The 18,455-nt window shown below is 43.9% G+C and overlaps 1 protein-coding gene across 1 annotated transcript in view; it reads left to right on the top strand.

Annotated features, from left to right (window-relative positions):
• CREBBP (CREB binding protein) overlaps positions 1–18,455 on the top strand; it is a gene marked incomplete at its 5' end in the record, with an annotated part of 96,539 nt that overhangs the window by 74,461 nt on the left and 3,623 nt on the right. The window contains 12 exons of the mRNA XM_017741231.1: positions 2,307–2,387; positions 3,099–3,155; positions 4,398–4,475; positions 4,961–5,028; positions 9,206–9,356; positions 10,133–10,279; positions 10,657–10,770; positions 11,194–11,359; positions 12,300–12,467; positions 15,551–15,712; positions 15,980–16,261; positions 17,744–18,450. Of these exons, the coding sequence (XP_017596720.1) occupies positions 2,307–2,387; positions 3,099–3,155; positions 4,398–4,475; positions 4,961–5,028; positions 9,206–9,356; positions 10,133–10,279; positions 10,657–10,770; positions 11,194–11,359; positions 12,300–12,467; positions 15,551–15,712; positions 15,980–16,261; positions 17,744–18,450 (2,181 nt within the window). The remainder of the gene's footprint in view (positions 1–2,306; positions 2,388–3,098; positions 3,156–4,397; positions 4,476–4,960; positions 5,029–9,205; positions 9,357–10,132; positions 10,280–10,656; positions 10,771–11,193; positions 11,360–12,299; positions 12,468–15,550; positions 15,713–15,979; positions 16,262–17,743; positions 18,451–18,455) is intronic.

Raw genomic sequence — 18,455 nt, 5'->3', positions numbered from 1 at the left:
TCAGTCCTTCCCAATCTGACTCTTAAAATGATGAGCAACTGTGTTAGTAAGGAAAATAATTAGTGATGGGGGGTTTTAATTTAAGAAAAAATTAAAGAAGCACATTATAGGAAAAAAATAAACTGATGATGTGTAAAAGGATATAAAATTCTGAACCTCTTATGTTTGGGTTTTTAAAAAAATTATTAGATACTATGTTATCAGTTTGGGGATGGGGTGTGAGGGGCAAGGGAAGTCAGTGGAAATGAGATGTGCAGTGTCTGTACCCACTCCTGAAACCCTCCTCCCTAATAACCACAATGTATTTATCATCCCCAATGATAACAAATTCATGGAATACATTTGTTTTTCTCCTGGCCTTGCTCTGTTGCATTCTCAGCTCCCAAAGCCTGGTTTTCCTTGGGAGGGCGATGTGTGTAATCCCAGGGGAGCTGCCCTAGGAGCTGGGTGCAGTTTAAGTGGGGGTAGGCTGGCAGTCCTGGCAGTGTCGGTGTGCTTGGATTAACTGGAAGAAGCCAGCCCTTCCCCTCCGAGCCGGTGCCACGCACGGGCAGGGCTCGCTGCTGCTGCAGTTCTGGCTCCTGGCTGCCAGAGCAGCTCCTAAAGCCAGGCCCAGCTGGCAGAGCCCCCAGGAGTTTCCAGGCTCCTGAGCTGTGCTGTGGGGACTCAGTGCTGGCTCCAGCCCGGGGAGGGCTCGTGGGGCATCTTCCCTGCCCAGAGCTGGGATGGCCCCGGTGTGTCCCACCAGGAAATTCTGATCCATCCCATTCCATAGGTGCCTGCCAGTGCCTGTTGTTGTCTCCAGGACAGCACAGCCTGGGAGGTCTCTCCGGGATTGCCGTAGTTCAGGTGTCTGAGGGTGTGTGTGAAGGGGCAGAGCTGCCACACTGATCAATCTCCATCCTTGAGTTGTTGGTTCATTGTGACACTGAGTCTCCTTGGTGCCTCTGACACTCCCCATCCCCACAGCTCTGGTGTTTGAGTACTAAACCTGCCTTGTTCTGTGCTGCCATCGCTGCTTCCACTCTCTCACTCTCCATAAAGCTCCTTTATTTTGATGATCCTTTGTGGCCTTCCTGCATTTTACAGCTGTGGCCTCTCTGTTACCTTTGTTCATGTGTGAATTCATATCCTTTCCAAACATTTAGCCTCCTTTTTTGATTTTTTTTTTTTGTGACTCTGACAACTTTGGTTCCAGTTCATCTGAAATAAACAAAAAAAACCCCAAACAAACAAAAAACCCACCAGCTCCCCCCCACCCCAAATCCATGTAACTGATTTTATTTTCTTTTTTCAAATGCAGATTGTATTTTCATAGAGTTGTATTCCAATTTACTCAGCTTGGTTTGGTAAACTACAGAACTGGTTTTGCTGAGTATGAATTGGATTGGCTCTTGGTCTGGTGACCAAAAATTGTACCTAGCCTCATATTCAATTTGTAAAGCTTAATTAATTCCACATCTTTAATGTACCTGATAAATATATTGTATGTATGTACAATATTTCATGTTGTTCACATATATACATATATTGTATTTATATAGATAAATGGCTGGAAACTCTGACCCATAATTGCATTTCTGTTAAATGTTTGTCTGGAGTATGGATTTGGTTTCATTTATATGAAAGAATATTAGCTGAGCAATTGGTCACATTTAATCTTAGAGTCAAATTTTGAATTTAATGTTTTTATAGATTTTTTTTTTCCCAATATCAAGTGTTTCTGCTTTTGCAGTTTTGACTTGGAATCAGTAAATGCTTTCAGCATATTTCCTAATTACTTAAATCTGTAATAAATGTGTCCTTTAAGCTTGTTGACAGGCTCCTTTTTACCCAAAGGAAACTCAATCAGTTGCAAGCCTGGAATCAAAAAGTATTTTTTTCCCCCTGAGCGATGCAAATCAAATCCAAATTCTTAAATTTGAAGCCTATACAAATGTAGCTCTTGGTGGCTACTCCATGAATCCTCCCCGAATTTGGAATGTGAGGCCCAACACTTGTTACGATGTGTGAAATGAGACCGAATGCTAATCTGTGCTTTGCCTTGGCTTTCTGCTCTGTGTTGTCTTGGTGTTTGCGTCTTACCTCTTACGTCTGTGCTGTTTGTTCCCTCCCCTGTTCTCTAATCCTGCCCTCCCCTCCCTCTGTGCCTCCTCATTGTCCACACTGACCCATCAATCAACCAACAACGTCCCCCCTTCCGTCGTGGTCCTGGTGATCTGCCCTGCCCTGGTTGGTGGCTCCGTGCTTGGGTGGCTGTGTTTGTGCTGGACCAGCTCACCCAAATATGGCCTTCTTGCTGACAGGTATCACTTCTGTGAGAAGTGTTTCACTGAAATCCAGGGGGAGAATGTCACCCTGGGTGATGACCCTTCCCAGCCTCAAACGTAAGTCGCTTCCTTTCCTCGCATCCTGACTTTTGGAATGGGGGTGGGGGAGGGTGTCCTGGTTTGGGAGTAAAACCCAAAACCCTGTGGTGGTATTTGGGGAGAAAATGCCTTATTCCTTCCTAACAGGAGATTTATAGGGACAGGATTAAGAGCTGTTGCTTTGTTGGGTCTGTTACTCTGCCCAGCACAGCTGCCTGTGTCCAGCTGAGCTGCCCATTCCAGGGGGTGGCAGACCCTGGATAATGTGCTTGGAGGGGAGCAGTGGAAGCTGTGTCAATAAATGTCACTAATCCATCACCTTTTCTAATGGAAAACTTCTACCTAATTCTGGTATCTCACCTTTTGAAGCGCAGCTTATGTTTCTAAAACCAAAGGCTTGCCTTTAACCTGGCCAGAAAAATCAGATTTGAGGTACATGAGGTGGTTTGGAAGGTGGCAGCTTTACTGACATTAGCTTCCCTTGTTCTTTATGATTTTAATTTTATGTGTAGACTTGGGTATCTCTTGCTTTTAATTTACACAGAAAATGAAATGGGAAAAATATTTTCTGTAGCTTAAAATAAAATGAACTGAACTGCTTGCTCTGACCAGAAAATAAATACTGAGGTGCTTTCTTCAGACTTGAGGTTTGCTGCAATTCAGCAATGCATGATATTGTCTGAGCCTCTGATGTAAGGGTGCTACTGAGTTTTAACTCTTTGTCTCTAGAACCATCTCTAAGGATCAGTTTGAAAAGAAGAAAAACGATACCCTGGATCCAGAGCCGTAAGTACCAGGCTGTTGTTTTTCTTCCCATAATCTCACTGCTTCCACTTGTCCTTGAGCCAGCAGGGCAGAAATGGGGCAGGGAGTAAAGAACTCTTCTCTTCCCCCATCCCTGCCCAAACAGACTGCAGAATCTTGCCCTAAAATTCACGGCACAACATCCAAAGTTGATGTCTGCTTTGATACCCAGAGGAACACAGGAGCTTGTTCCACAGACACTTCCTACTTCTGATATTTGGGTAATTCCAAGGGTGTGCCCTGCCAGGCTCTGCACAGGGCTGGGAATGGCCCTCCCTCCTCCAGAGCCTTTTACCCCGGGCTCTGCGTTCCTGGGGCACTTCTGCATTTTCCTCTAGTGGTTCTAAACCACATTTTTCTCTTCACTGAGTGCTGAGCCCACCCAAAGGCCAAAGCACCATGTGTTACCCTCAGGAGATTCAGGGAAAGCCCAGCTGAACTTCTCCTCAGGAGCACGGGCTTGCTTTCCCTGCAGTGGGATTTTATCATCCTGCTCCATGTCCTCTGGCAGTTTGAGACACAACACATTTTGATTCCTCTGCTTGTCTTGGCAAATACTAAATAGAGCTCCTCCCCAGGCCTGGAAGGGTGGACTGAGATAGACCCCAGTGCATTTGGCTTCTCAACCTGTGTTGCACTCTGGACTGGGAAAACCTCTAACAGTTTTCCCATCCAAAAAAAGAATTCTGACATACTATTTTGACCAGAAAACAAAAGATAAAAACAAGACTACAGCAGAGTCATGCAGGCAAAGACAAGTTAATACATGTTTTTTTGGCAGGGTGGTTCATGAATGACTAGTCCTTACATTTACAGTAAGTTCAGCAGCCATTTATTCAGCTTGTGGTTGTTGCAGCAATTCAAAATTAAATCTGTGGAGGTATTGTTGAGGATCCTGTGAAGCTGGGAAAATTCAAGACTCTGCTTAGAAAAGGATAGAAAAGATCCAGAAAAAGTTGTGCATGACAGCCCATTTCAGATTTTTAAACCAGCACATTTTGCAATTTATATATACGTGTAGATGTACAGATATAACTTGCACGTGGATTGATAGATGTACATCTGAATCTATTCTGAGTATTTTTTTTAACTTAGACATAAATTGGGCTGGTGAAGTTGATTCAGTTCTTAGCAGAGGATTGGCAAGTCCTTCTTTCGTGATGAATTCTGGAAAATTACTTACCTAACACCAAAAGTGATTTGCTGCTGGTTTTTTCTCCTCAGGTTTGTTGACTGCAAAGAATGTGGTCGGAAGATGCACCAGATTTGTGTGTTACATTATGATATTATTTGGCCTTCAGGGTAAGAGATGTTTGTTAGTTTTTTACCCCTTGTGTAATGACACTGATGTAGTTTATGTAATTAAAGATTTTCTGCCTTTGTTCTTTAATATGTGGCCACAGCCTTTTAAAGAACTGGGTACAAAGGGACAAAGCATTTCTAAATAACATCCTTTTTTTGGCATTTGGGGTCTTATTTCAGTATATTCAGATGAAAATGTGTGTATTCATCCACACAGATTTGTGTGATTTCTTTCTAACTCTCAAGGGCAGCTGGCTGGAGGGGAGTTTGTATGCACAGAACACAAATGCAGGTGTAACTGCTTGACAGAGTTAAACCAGCTCATAAAGGCTTTCAATCCCTCAAAAATTGAGTGATATAAGCTGTTCAAAGCCAGAGAAAAATATATTGTACTCTGACATTTAAATTACATGTTCAAGCATTGGGTTTAAGCTCACCAATAATGGGTTTATGCTAAATTTTTGGCTTTTTTTTTTCCTCAATAGGTTTGTCTGTGATAATTGTCTGAAGAAAACTGGTAGAACACGCAAAGAAAACAAATTCAGTGCTAAAAGTGAGTTTGGTATTTCTGTTTTTATCTTCAACATTCATCTCCTCCCTGCCACCCCTAATGGGTTTTTGATTGAGACTTTGTGTTGTTATGACAGAGCACAGGAACATTTGCAAAATGGGGAGCAGCATAGCCTGAGGCTGTCGAATTTTAATCAACATTTTAAAGCCCTGCTGTTTATGTGTTTGTGGTCAGTCTTGTTGCTGCTTGAGGTGTTTGATGTCTTTGTCCTTATTCTTCTAGGGTTAAAAAGCAAAAACAGGGACAAATAGAACAGAAGGAGCACAGGGCTGTGTGCGCTTTGCTGGCTACATTTAGCCAGGTTTCCATGTAGTGTTGGAACTGTAGTAAAACGATTGTCACCTCTGTGCCCTCCCAATAACCTGTAGTAATGAATCGTGCTGCAGTTCAGGTGCTGCTGCCAAGCACCAAAGCCTTGGAAGAGCTTTTCTTGCCTCCAGAACAGGTGGTGGGGTAAGAACTGAGTAACTCATTCCACTGGGTGCTCTTGGCAGTAACCATTGCCATAGTCTTGTAGAAATGGGCGCTAAAGAGGGGCTCAGGAGATGCCAGGTCAGGTTGTGTCAGTCTCCATAATCCTTACACAGGGCTCTGTGCAGGCATTTGACATCAGGGAACATAACTGGGACATTTTTATTCATGGAGGTTTGGTGGGGGAAGAGAATGCAGAGTCAGTGCAGAGAGCAGAAAAATGAAGTGAGTGTAGACACCAAGAGGGTGATCCAGGCACTTGAACAAGCAGAACTTGCAGGGTCACTTCATTCCTCCCTTGTGCTTCCTCAATCCTTAGAAGTTCTGGGCATTACTGGGTGATGTTGTGCCTGCACAAGCCTGAATCTTCCAAACTGGGATAAAGGCAAGATTTTGCATTAAAAATATGATTTCTTGATAACCTCATGTGTGGTTGATTGTGTAACAAGAGATGTGAAAGGGGTAATTTGCAGGTGATGATGTTGTGTGAGGCATGGTGGGTTCCAGTAATCAGAGCAGTCTCTGGAGGAACCTGATGCACTCAAGAGAGTTTTGTTAAAGTGGCCTAAATTAGTCTCATTAAAGACAGATTAAAACTGGCAGAGAACATTAATAAAATGATGAAATCCAACTGTAGTTTTAGAAACCCATTTTGAGTGGATGTTTCTTCTGTTGTGTGCTGACTTTACAGTGGGTATTGATGTAAATTTCCTTAAAGCAAGTGTGCGGTTCCCCGGATACCCGCAGTTGTTCTGTGACAGTGGTAAAAGTTTGAGTAAACAGCCATTTAGTCCAAGGTAACCATTCTGTTCTGGACAGGGAAATAATGGTGCTTTTTTTCCTTTCTTCCTTCTCCCTCTCCTTTCCCTGCTGTTTGGCTGTCCTGTCTTTCTCCCATGAGGATCTGAGTCCTGATGCCAGCTGTAATCCACTGGTGGGCTGGGCTCTGGAGATCAGCTTTCTTTAACAGTGCTCTGGTGGGAATGCAAGAGCAGGGAAGGGAAAGGAAAGTCTGTTCTTGTCATCAAAACCTTGGTCTTGCTGCTGACCTGAAAACAAACCTCAGCAGTGAAAGTTTGAAACATTAACATGTTCCCTCTTCTTAAAAAAAAAAAACATTTACTGCCCATCAATAATTCTCCACTCTTTCAAGCATTCAAGCGTGATGGCACAATTGCTGATAACCAAGACAAGCACATCCCTCAGCTCTTATGGAACATCCATATTTCTAATGTGTAGTGAGTAAAATTGGTTATCTTAACTGACAGCCTGCCAAATAGAACCAGGGTGCAGCTGGGTTCTGCTGTGAAACCCTGAACTTTTGAAGTATTTATTTTGCTAAGAAAATCTACAAATATGACCTCACCAGTAGCCAATGCAGAGAGGTTCAAAGACAAAAGATATCCTGGCAAATAAGTCACCCAAAGTAGCTTCCTGACAAGAAGTCACAGTAGGCCTAGAGTTGGAGTTTCTTCCTCTCTGTCCAATTACTCATCCACTAACAAAGCTCTGGCCATTGCTGCTGTCACAGACCTGTGCTGGAGGTTTCTTCTCAGCAGTTTGGATGCCTTTTTTCAGGTTTGCACTGCAGTTTCCACTGAACTTTGAGCTTTAATAAAAGGTGCATATGTGAGAACTGTTCAAGAACCAAAATCCAACTGATTTCTAAAACAACTTTCACATTCTAATAGATCAAAATATGCAACTTTTAGATCCTTTCCTTACAGTACATGTAATTTTAATGCTGCCTGTTTCTTTTATCTCCTTATCTGGTCTTTCTGGATTTGTTGGTTTTCAAGCTTTAATGCATTGCAGCATAAGGAAGGAAGCAGATATCCCTTGGTTGCTTAGCATTGGGAAGATGACAAGATGAAAACACAACAAGACAGTAGAGTTAACTCCAATGGCTTTCTAAAAATGTTCCCACTCATCAGCTGAAATGGAGCCCTTTCTTCTTTTTCTGTTTGTCTTCAGAGAAATCAACAGAACAAAACAATTCCCTCAAAGTATTTGTGAATTTCCTTTAAAATCATCCCACTTCTGTTACATATGGAAAGGCCAATAGAGTGTGTTGGAATGGGAAATCCTGGGAAAGGCTCAGTGTGTTGGAATTGGTAAAAGATATGGTGTTTTTACTTCAACCTGCCTTTAAATTTAATTTTTAAATTCAAATTATTAATTATTCCCTGGTAAATGATATTTAGACTCTATTGGGCTGGTTATAACCACAGAATCTCACTGGACAAGGGGACAAGCTAAAAGGTGTAAATCAAGATTGCTGCCTTTGGCAATTTCTGTAAACTGATTGTAATCAAACTGCCAGAGGGCAGGCATGGATGGGATATTGGGAAGGAATTGTTCCCTGGGAGGGTGGGCAGGCCCTGGCACAGGGTGCCCAGAGCAGCTGGGGCTGCCCCTGGATCCCTGGCAGTGTCCAAGGCCAGGTTGGGTGGGGCTTGGAGCAACCTGGGATAGTGGAAGGTGTCCCTGCCCATGGCAGGGGGTGGCACTGGATGGGCTTTAAGGTCCCTTCCAACCAAAACCATTCCCTGATTCTATAAAATGAAATTTTAAGTGTATAAATCCCTTAGAAAGTAAGATGGTCCTTTGAGTATATGTGAGTTTTTTCCCCAGTATTGGAGCCTGAAGTAATTTTTAGCACAGATATTTCACTGCAGAATTCTGTGTGCAGGCTCAGGAGTCAGGGAAGAACCAAGGACCTTGTGTCAGGAGTCAAATACCAACTGAAAAATGAAGTAACAGAGAGCAGAAAATTAAATGCATTTTATTAAAATGAGGATCTGTAGATTACACCATCACTTTGGAAAAGATAGCAGATTGGCCATAAAGTGAAGTAGAAATATGAGTGGTAAAATAACTACAGCAGGATAAAAGAAATAGTCATAAATCTTCAAGTCACAACAGTGGGGTCCTTCTGGTTTCTTCATTTAACTCAAAATCATCATGATTTCTGTAATTTGGTGTGGATTTATTTGAAAACCATCACATCCTGTAAGACCACAAACCCAGCCCTCCCCACAAAAGTCAATTGTGAATGTAAAGATGGAGTGAGGGCATCTGGACAATCTGTGGAGTTGAACTTCCCAAGACCTCTGTCTCTGGGCAGGAACTATTTAACCTTGATGTGCAGATTGCTGCAACTGCAGTCCAAAAGCTCTCTTGAAAAGAAAAGCAAAAGCAATGAAATCTCCATTGAAGTCAAAAGGCTTTTCATTTCTGTTGATTTGCTTTGCTTCGCTTGAAAAGGTGTGGCATGGAGCCAATCTGTAAAGTGATGTAATCTCTGTCAACCAGCCAGAGAGTGGGGTTGGGAAGAGAAAACATTTGCAGGGTTCATAAAATAAGGCTGAAATTGAAAAATGCTACGTAAGGCTGCCTTTGTTAGTTCACTTACGGGGTAATTGTGCCACTCCAGTGGGTTCAGCTGCCACGATGGGCTGTGGAAAGCGTGGGGGGAAAAGCACGGATGGGTTTGCGTCTCTTAATTTTGGCTGTATAAATAAAACCATCCAACTTTCATATGGAGGTGAAACAAAAGGGGAAAAATCCTGCTTCCATCCAGAGGAGGAAGCTGAAAGAGCTCTCGAGCACAGTAACACCATGACCTGAACAGTGACTGCTCCAGTATTAACATTTCCATGGTCGTGTTCTCCCCCTTCCCTTCCAGGGCTGCAGACCACACGTTTAGGGAACCATTTGGAAGACAGAGTGAACAAATTCCTGCGGCGTCAGAACCATCCTGAGGCTGGAGAGGTCTTTGTCAGAGTAGTAGCAAGTTCAGATAAGACGGTAGAAGTTAAACCAGGAATGAAATCCAGGTTAGTCCTGTTAATTATAAGGAATGCAATCCTTTTTATTTATTTCATTTTGAAGTCTCCTTGCGTGGATATTGCAGAATTGTGCCAATTTGCATCTTAATGCCTTTGAAGATTTTTGAAATTCGGGCATGTTTAGCATTATGAAAGATTAAAAAATGTAGAGGAGGTGACTGCTTTGGGGACAGTGGGGACATCCTTGCTTATAATACTGGGACTGTGTCACTACATCTTGAGAGTGATGAGAGTGACCACATTTTGGTTACAGAATTCATAGTTTAGCTTGGAGCAGTTGCTGAGATTCTGTTCCTTACCCTTCTTTCATTTTGTTGTGTTTTTATAAACACTTCAGCTTTCAGGAGTGATTTTGAATTTGCTTCATTATAAATGAAAAGCTTAAAAGGTTTAGTCTGTGAAGTATTTTGGGTTAAATTCATAAAGACTGTGTTTATGTGACATCACTTCATACTAATGCATCACATTTTCTGCTCTGTAACCTATTTAAAGGCTTGTGGTCTCTTGAGGATATTCGTGTACTCAATGCTGGCCTGTTCAGTCCTGTGTTCTATATGGAAACAGTCTTTCCATGAATTTACAGGAACCAGGACTCCCTGATTTACTACAGCTCTGATCTGACCCCGTTTAACTCCTGCATAAAAATGTTCCTAATGAGTTAAAAATAAGGTTGAAAATAACCCCCTCATTCTGGTAGGACACTGCGTTAATAATTGGCATTTTGTTTGGGGTTTTTTTTTTTCTCCTGTTGCCCTTTCCTGCAGATTTGTGGATTCTGGTGAGATGTCAGAGTCCTTCCCTTACCGTACCAAAGCTCTGTTTGCGTTCGAGGAGATCGACGGGGTGGACGTGTGTTTCTTTGGGATGCACGTGCAGGAATATGGCTCGGATTGCCCCCCTCCAAACACCAGGTACCCTCCTTGGGCATCTTCCCAAATCCCCTGGATAATCAATGTCAGACACAGACATTTGAGACATACATTTCAGTTCTGTGGCACAAATGTAGGACTGCAGATGACTTTGAAGGGAAAGACAAATATCACAACAAAAATGTTACATTTTTTGGATTCTGCTTTTAATTTTGCCTCTCGATGTATATTCTTGCTGTCTTAAAAAAATGCTGCCCCTCTTTTGCTTTCGAGGACTGTTTACACCAGGTTAAGATGCTTAAATCTGCATTAAAATACCATCAGCATTGATTTGTCTTTCTGCATGTTTGTCTAGTGTAAAAGTCAGCTCTCAGGAGTAGTTCAGCCAGCCCTGAGCGTGTCCCCCTCTCTCCCTGCAGGCGTGTGTACATCTCCTACCTTGACAGTATTCACTTCTTCCGGCCCCGCTGCCTCCGAACGGCCGTTTACCACGAAATCCTCATCGGATACCTGGAATACGTCAAGAAACTTGGGTGAGTGAGATCTTGGGAAGGAAAGCAATCTGGGTCTTCAGTATTTTTTCTTAATCTTGGGTGACAGGTAGTTGGGGTAGTCTCTGTTTCCTTCTGACCTCTCTGAGATATGTGGAGCAAAGGCCTCTTCTGCAGTGGAGAGAGAAATTGGGATTTTGTCACTAAGGTGGTTTTTATTGTTGGGATTCCTCAACTGACAGCCCATCATTCATTTGATCAGAGGTTCACTTGATGTTTAAGCTTCATTATTATATCCCTGACCTTATCTCTTGTCAAAATACAAGTTATTGCCTCAGCATCTTTGCTACAAAGAAAAGAATTTTTTTTAATTTTAAAAGTAAAGCCAGAGGTCTGGATTTATAACTAGGTTTGAGTTAGTTTTCTGGTGGCAGTCACAGGTGTTGTTTGTTGTGTGTGACACAGGTATGTGACAGGACACATCTGGGCCTGTCCCCCCAGTGAAGGAGATGATTACATCTTCCATTGCCACCCACCTGACCAGAAAATACCCAAGCCCAAACGTTTGCAAGAATGGTATAAGAAGATGCTGGACAAGGCATTTGCTGAGAGAATCATTCATGACTACAAGGTTTGTTACTGTTTAATTTCTGATTTAATTTTTTATGGCATTTTCATCTGAAGGGAGCTGCTGTTGTTTCAGAACACCTGAAAAGTGGGGTAATGTCATACAAGGGGTTTATTCTCAGTGTCTTCATTTTCTTATATTTTCTTGAGGTTCTGCCTTTCAGGCTGAAAATTCCTTAGGTTTGATGTCTGCATGAGGGGAAATCTGCAAGAACCTGCCTTTGTATATTTTTCTTTCACTGCCTTTTCTAGACAAGGAAATATGGAGCTTTTCAAGGTTTATAGAAGCTGTTTGTTTCTGGAGATTCTGGAGGAGCAGGTGGAATGCTGAACCCCACTAGTGTGAAATAAAAGAGCTCCTTATGACAAGAATGGTTTTCATAACTGGAGAATACCACACGTACCCAAGGAAATAAGTAGAAGGTGGCAAAGGGAGCATTTGCCACTCCTTTCATGCTAAAATTTACAAGAATTCCTTAATGGTAGTGACAGTGCTGGAAAAAAAAGATGTTTTGATGGCAGCTGACAGTTACTAAATGTGTGGAGTAGCAACAGCCTCTGTGTAACAAGCCTTGTCATCGGTGTAGCAAAGAGCTGGGAAATCTGGGTCTCCTAATAAGGGGGTTTTGAAACCAGGGAGGGGTTTCTTGCATTTTCCAGATTTTGTATCTCCCATTATGTCAGGAACGTGAACTGATAGCATGATGGGGGTCAGGAGAGCCTCAGCACTGACCCTCAGATGGAACAGGGAGTGGGGCTGTGCCTGTATTGCCAGGCTGCATCTGGGGCTGCCCCCAGACAAGGAGACCTGGCAGGAGCAGCCCAGGGCTGTGAGTGAGGCCCAGCTGTTCAGTGCAGCTCTGGGTCGTGTCTCTGGTTCTCCTCTCCCTCTCTTAAGTGATCTTCATTTATTTATTCCTGCTCTGGTGTGATGTGCTCAACAGGACATCTTCAAACAAGCAACCGAGGACAGGCTGACCAGTGCCAAGGAGCTGCCTTACTTTGAAGGTGATTTCTGGCCCAACGTGCTGGAGGAAAGCATTAAGGAGTTGGAGCAGGAGGAGGAGGAGAGGAAGAAGGAGGAGAGCACTGCAGCTAGTGAAACAACAGAGGTGGGTTAACTTTATGGGCTGTATTTTCCCTTAGCTCACAAAGCTGATAATTAATGCTTTAATTCAGAGAGGTCACATGCAATAAACTAGAAAAGGTCATTTACAGCAGATGTGAAATCAGGGGGCCCTTTAACTGCATTTCTGTTTTTCTTCTTGGTTAACAAATCTACTGATGGTTTGGTTTGGGTTTTTTTAACAGACTCAGAAGTCACTTATGTCAGTTCAGCATCTCTCTTCTCAGAGAAATGTGTTAAGCTGCTTTTGCCACGCTACATTTGCTTACAGTCATTTGGCTGAGCTTCTGGTTCACACCTCTGCAAAGCACCTCCAGTATTTGCATTTTGAAAGGTGCTGGATTTTTCAAAGCTGAATGAAATGTGGCTGTTATTTAAGCACAGGTACTTGTAGTCATTTGCAACAGTAAAGGGCTGAAATTTAAAAGTGTTTATTGCAGGCTTTGCGTTGGTGGGAAATGTTGATCCTGATGGTGCTGTTCCTTCACCAGCATTCTCTCTTTGTCTATAAAAACCAACCAAGCCAACAAAAAAAAAAAAAAAAAAAAAAAAAACAAACCTCTAAACCCCAGGTTTTTCAGGGCCCTGGACAGAATATCATCATTCGTTTTTATTTCTGTCTTGATTTTATCTGCAACCAAATGGTCTCAGTACTTTGGTACTCTCCCTTTTACTTGAGATTTGCAGCAAGTTGTTTTGAAAATAAATGTTGTAGGACAATCTGAAGTCTCACAGATTGAGGTAGAATCAAAAGCTTTACCTGGGAAAAGCCCCCCTTCAGCTTAGGTGCTGTGACTGTTTGCCTTCAGTCTGTGTTACATGGGATTGATGTGGAGGGATGGACCTTAATCCATCAATTTTGTGATGTCACAAAGTTCCTTCTGTTAAACCTTAGCAGCTCTTTCAAAGTTAATACAGTTTGTGGCTATGTTTTCATGGAACCAAGAAGTTACAAAAAGCTTTCACTTTGTTCCTTCTGAATGTAACTTTGAATATTGAGATAGTTCAACAAACACTGCTGTATAAAAAGAAGTGGAAGACAAGGCTTGGAATTAGGCTGCAGCCCTCCCTTGCTAACAGGTTCACTTCCAGTAAATCAGGGAAAACACTGGTGTGAGCATTTACTCTGCATCTAGGAGGGGAAAAAAGGTGTTTGAAAAAGCCCAGAGCAATTAACTGTGAACTCAGACAAGTTGTGGCCTAAAATGAGATGATGCAGCCTTGGCTGGGAACATCCCTGTGCTCCCACTTAATGCCTGGGGCAGCAGGGGGACAAAACCTGCACCCGGGTTGCTGAGGTGTCATCCAAGCATGGGACAGTGGGGTCTTTGCCACTTGGTTCAGGAGAAGTAGCACATTTAAAAGCATGAGAACTTCCCCAATGCAGACACCTAAACTGGGTCACTTCGTGGAGGAAATTGCCCAGCAATGGGGATCTCCATGGGTACAAGCACCACGTGGATCTCGGTACTGGAGTGGCACAGAATCTGTCTGTCTTAAATTCTTCATCCTAAACTTTGTATATGTGAAGAGAAAGCTCCCTAAAAGTCAGCATGTGCTGCAGGTATCAGTCAAAGGGAGTCTAAAGAGGTGGGAAATATTCAGAATTCTTGGCAAAGGTTCTGAAGGGGTGAGGCTCCCCCAGGAGCCATCCGTCAGCATCTCTGCTGATCTGGCCGAATGTCAGAATGAAATGGTACAAGCACAACCCTACAACTTCTTAAAACAGCTTGGAATACTTTGTACAGTTCACCAAATAGAAACTTGCTAAAGGTGGAGTAGAAAGAAAACTTAGACTTGGTTTGTTTGATAAGTTTCAGTCTGTTCTTCCTTTTGGTGTTTAAATTTTAAGATCTCAGTTGGTGCTTTAGGATGTGGAGGCAAAGGAGGGCAGGCTCCAATTCCATCAGTGGTAGGAAACCTGGGGGCAGTCAAGGTGGGAACATAAAACAGCTCACTTCAAGTCACTTAGAGCTCTGTCTGGTTTCCTGTAAAATAGTCTCATTTTAATTTCCAAACAGGTTTGGTCAAAAAATCCACAAAATTAGTTAGAGAGAACCCAGGAGTGGACAGGGAATTCCTGTCCAAGCCTAATTAATGGAATGGAAGGATGGCAGCAGTCTATAAATAGAATTGCTTCCTGCAGTTGGAATATTTTTGTTTTCCTCGAATAAATATGCCTGTGGATAAATCCTGTGTTTGCTTGTACATACTGTTCGTGGAACTTGCTTCCATATGTGTATATATTTATATTTATATCCAAGTATTTCAGTATCTTATTTTTAATTTTATGGTGACCAACATTCTAGAAGTTGGAGAGGGGTTTTTCCTGAGCCCTCCCTGCTGAGGGCTTGGGTTTTGATTTTTTAAGGACCTGAGAACTCTAAAAGTTATTTCTGTTTTCTCAGGTCATCTAAATAGCATCATCTGCTATTTTTCACTCTCTTTACTTACATCTAACATTCAGTGTATGGCCAATGTGGTCTGTGTTGTAACTTGGGCACAAGTGGAGGTTTTGGAGATTATTTTTTTGGGAGTTGCACGTGCAGCTGGAAGCCTGCAGGATGGAGAATAATGTGTTTTGTTGGTTTCAGTTCAAATCCTGCATGTTCTTATCTGTGTCCTAGCCCTAAATCTGTTCAGTAAAAACAAGCATTAAATCAGAGCTCAGGCAAGTATGTGGCACACCAAATGCACAGCAAAGCAAAGTACTGCACTCCTGGAATTCTAAGTCCATATTATTTGTGTCATTTTATCATCAGCTGCAAGATCTAAAGCAGTGGAAGCTGAAGTATGATGTTTGAGAAGGAAAAATAATCAGTGTAAAATGGGAATTTTTTAATGTATACATACTTTAAAAGTCTATTTTTAAACGGTGTTTGGATTTGTTTGCCTGCCAGTTTGGCTTTTGATTTTTCCTGGAAGATAGGATATATTTAACACAGGAGGGCTGATTTGCAGGCATTGGAACAAAGTTCTATTCCTGACAGCAGAAGTGTGTCACTGTGAGCCCAGTGAATGGGAGAGAGCTCTCCAAAGTGTAACATCTTTCCCGTGCCTTTATTGCAGGGGAGCCAGGGCGACAGCAAGAATGCCAAGAAAAAGAACAACAAAAAAACCAACAAGAATAAGAGCAGCATCAGCAGAGCTAACAAGAAGAAGCCCAGCATGCCAAACGTGTCCAATGACCTGTCTCAGAAGCTCTATGCCACCATGGAGAAGCATAAAGAGGTACTGTGGAAATCTGCTGTAAAGAGAGAAGGGTTTATTCCTGTAAATGCAGGCACAGTGATATTCAGAACTGAAAAATCAGGAGGAGTAAACCCTTTGGTTGGGCTAGGAATGTTTCTGTTGCATAATAACATATTGGAAGAGATTAGCCTAAACTAAGATAATTAGATAAGGTTTGTAGCACACCATCACTGCAGAGAGCACGAGCTCCTTCCTGCAACATTACCTGACCTCGTTGCCTTTTATTTCTTCCCCATTTATCTGCAGGTCTTTTTTGTGATTCATTTACATGCCGGGCCTGTGATTAACACTCTGCACCCCATTGTGGACCCGGACCCGTTGCTGAGCTGTGATCTGATGGACGGGCGAGACGCCTTCCTCACCTTAGCCAGAGATAAGCACTGGGAATTCTCCTCCCTGCGCCGATCCAAGTGGTCCACGCTGTGCATGCTGGTGGAGCTGCACACCCAGGGGCAGGATCGCTTCGTCTACACGTGCAATGAGTGCAAGCACCACGTGGAGACCAGGTGGCATTGCACTGTGTGCGAGGTACGTGTGGGGCAGAGGGGGCATTGCACTGAGTGAGGGATGTGTGGGGCAGAGGGGGCATTGCACTGTGTGAGGGATTGTGGGGCAGAGGGGGCATTGCACTGTGTGCGAGGGATGTGAGGGCCCCTCAGAACTCAGCCCTCTCTTGTCCTGCAGCTGAGTTTGATGGGGTTTTTTTGATATTGCCCAAAGTTCCTCCAAATTAAGGAACTATTCTGGTAAAGGGCTGCTAAGCCTTAAGGGAGGTGACTGCCATGTGGGTAGAAGAGGTGCGTGCCTCTTCTAGAAAAAGTGACTTCAGTTGCTCAGCATGGAAAACAGCAGTGCTCTGGGATGGCTTCTGCTGCACTCTCTATTCTGCTACTGCTCCTCTGCATAGATGAGTTTTTAGTTTAATTTTAAAGAATCATGGATGTTAGAATGGTTTAGGTTGGAAGGGACCTCAAAGACCATCTTGTTCCACCCCTCTGCCATGGGCAGGGACACCTTCCTCTGGACCAGATTGCACAAATTTTAGGACCTGTGTTAGAGAGCAGTTATCCATGGGGCTGTACCAGTATGCTTGAGGCTTGTTGGAGGGCTTGTGTTGACCTCTGGCTGTAGCTGAACAAAAGAAGTTTGAGTAAGTGCAGCCTCATTTTTACACTGCAAGTTATTGCCAGGTTTTGTGGGGGAAGGGTCTTAATTAATTCCTCTGAGGAAAGCATTGAGCAGAGCTTCTTGAGGCGAGGCTGCAAGACACGGATTGGACACATGCGGGAATTAGGTGGTGGAAGGAGGTAGGGCCTTTAGGCTGCCTCTGGGTAACTCTGTGTAAGGGAGTGCCCTTCCTCCAGCCAAAAAAGACACAGGGCAGCAAAAATGTGGGGGTTTCCAGGTAAGTGTCTGCCTTAGCATGAAACTTGCTCTTGTTTAGAGATTTTTAAAAGTACATATTTAAGGGTAGTAATTATTAGTCAGTAATTACACTAAGGATAGATAAATGGAGATCCAGACCCTACATTTTAGGCAGTGACCATAGATTTCTCTCACTAGTTGGAGGTGTTGGCACCCCAGTAGGCATCACAGAAAAATAAACAGTTAATGTCAGCAAAAGGGAAAATTTTAAAAAAAAAATTCTGCAAGACTTTTTCATGTAACAAAAGGACACAGTGACAGCCCCAGTGCATTGTTACCTGCCACAGTGAAGAGCTGTGATTGCAGGCTGGCTTTGCTGAGGCTGCCGCCCTCCCTGCTCCAAAGCCCACTGCCTGGACAGGCTGTGCAGCCATTCCCTGGCTGAGTACAGGTGTGAGTTGAAGTGGCAGCTGTTGACAGTGTGTGACTGTCGTCCTGCTTGTGCTCTGTGTGGTTGTACCCACAAACACCCAGCGTGTGCCTGCACAGGGGCCTGGTGCTGCTCCCCTGGCACCACCCCGCTTTTTCTGCCTGTGTGGTTCGTGCCCTGTCAGCAGCTGAGCTCTGGGTTTTCTTCTCTTGCAGGACTACGACCTCTGCATCAACTGCTACAACACTAAGAGCCATGACCACAAGATGGTTAAGTGGGGCCTGGGTCTGGATGATGAGAGCAACAACCAAGGAGAGCAGCAGTCCAAGAGCCCCCAGGAGTCGCGACGGCTGAGCATCCAGCGCTGCATCCAGTCCCTCGTCCACGCCTGCCAGTGCCGCAACGCAAACTGCTCCTTGCCATCCTGCCAGAAGATGAAACGGGTTGTCCAGCACACCAAGGGCTGCAAGCGCAAGACCAACGGTGGCTGTCCAGTGTGCAAACAGCTCATAGCTCTTTGCTGCTACCATGCCAAACACTGCCAAGAGAACAAATGCCCCGTGCCATTCTGTCTCAATATCAAACACAAGCTCCGACAGCAGCAGATCCAGCACCGCCTGCAGCAGGCTCAGCTCATGCGCAGAAGGATGGCTACCATGAACACCCGAAACGTGCCTCAGCAAAGTTTGCCTTCTCCTACCTCAGCAACGCCTGGTACCCCTACGCAGCAGCCAAGTACACCGCAAACACCGCAGCCTGCTCCCCAGCCCCAGCCCTCCCCTGTAAGTATGTCACCGGCTGGCTTTCCCAGTGTGTCCAGAACTCAGCCCCCCACTACTGTCTCGACAGGAAAACCCGCAAACCCAGTTTCTGTGCCGCCGCCTCCGGCTCAGCCGCCACCCGCCCCCGCGGGAGCGGCCCCCGCCG

The sequence above is a fragment of the Corvus brachyrhynchos genome, unplaced genomic scaffold (assembly GCF_000691975.1).
Source record: "Corvus brachyrhynchos isolate BGI_N302 unplaced genomic scaffold, ASM69197v1 scaffold58, whole genome shotgun sequence".
Taxonomy (NCBI): domain Eukaryota; kingdom Metazoa; phylum Chordata; class Aves; order Passeriformes; family Corvidae; genus Corvus; species Corvus brachyrhynchos.
Note: the sequence above shows the minus strand (reverse complement) of the source record. Positions and strands in the feature narration are given on the sequence as shown.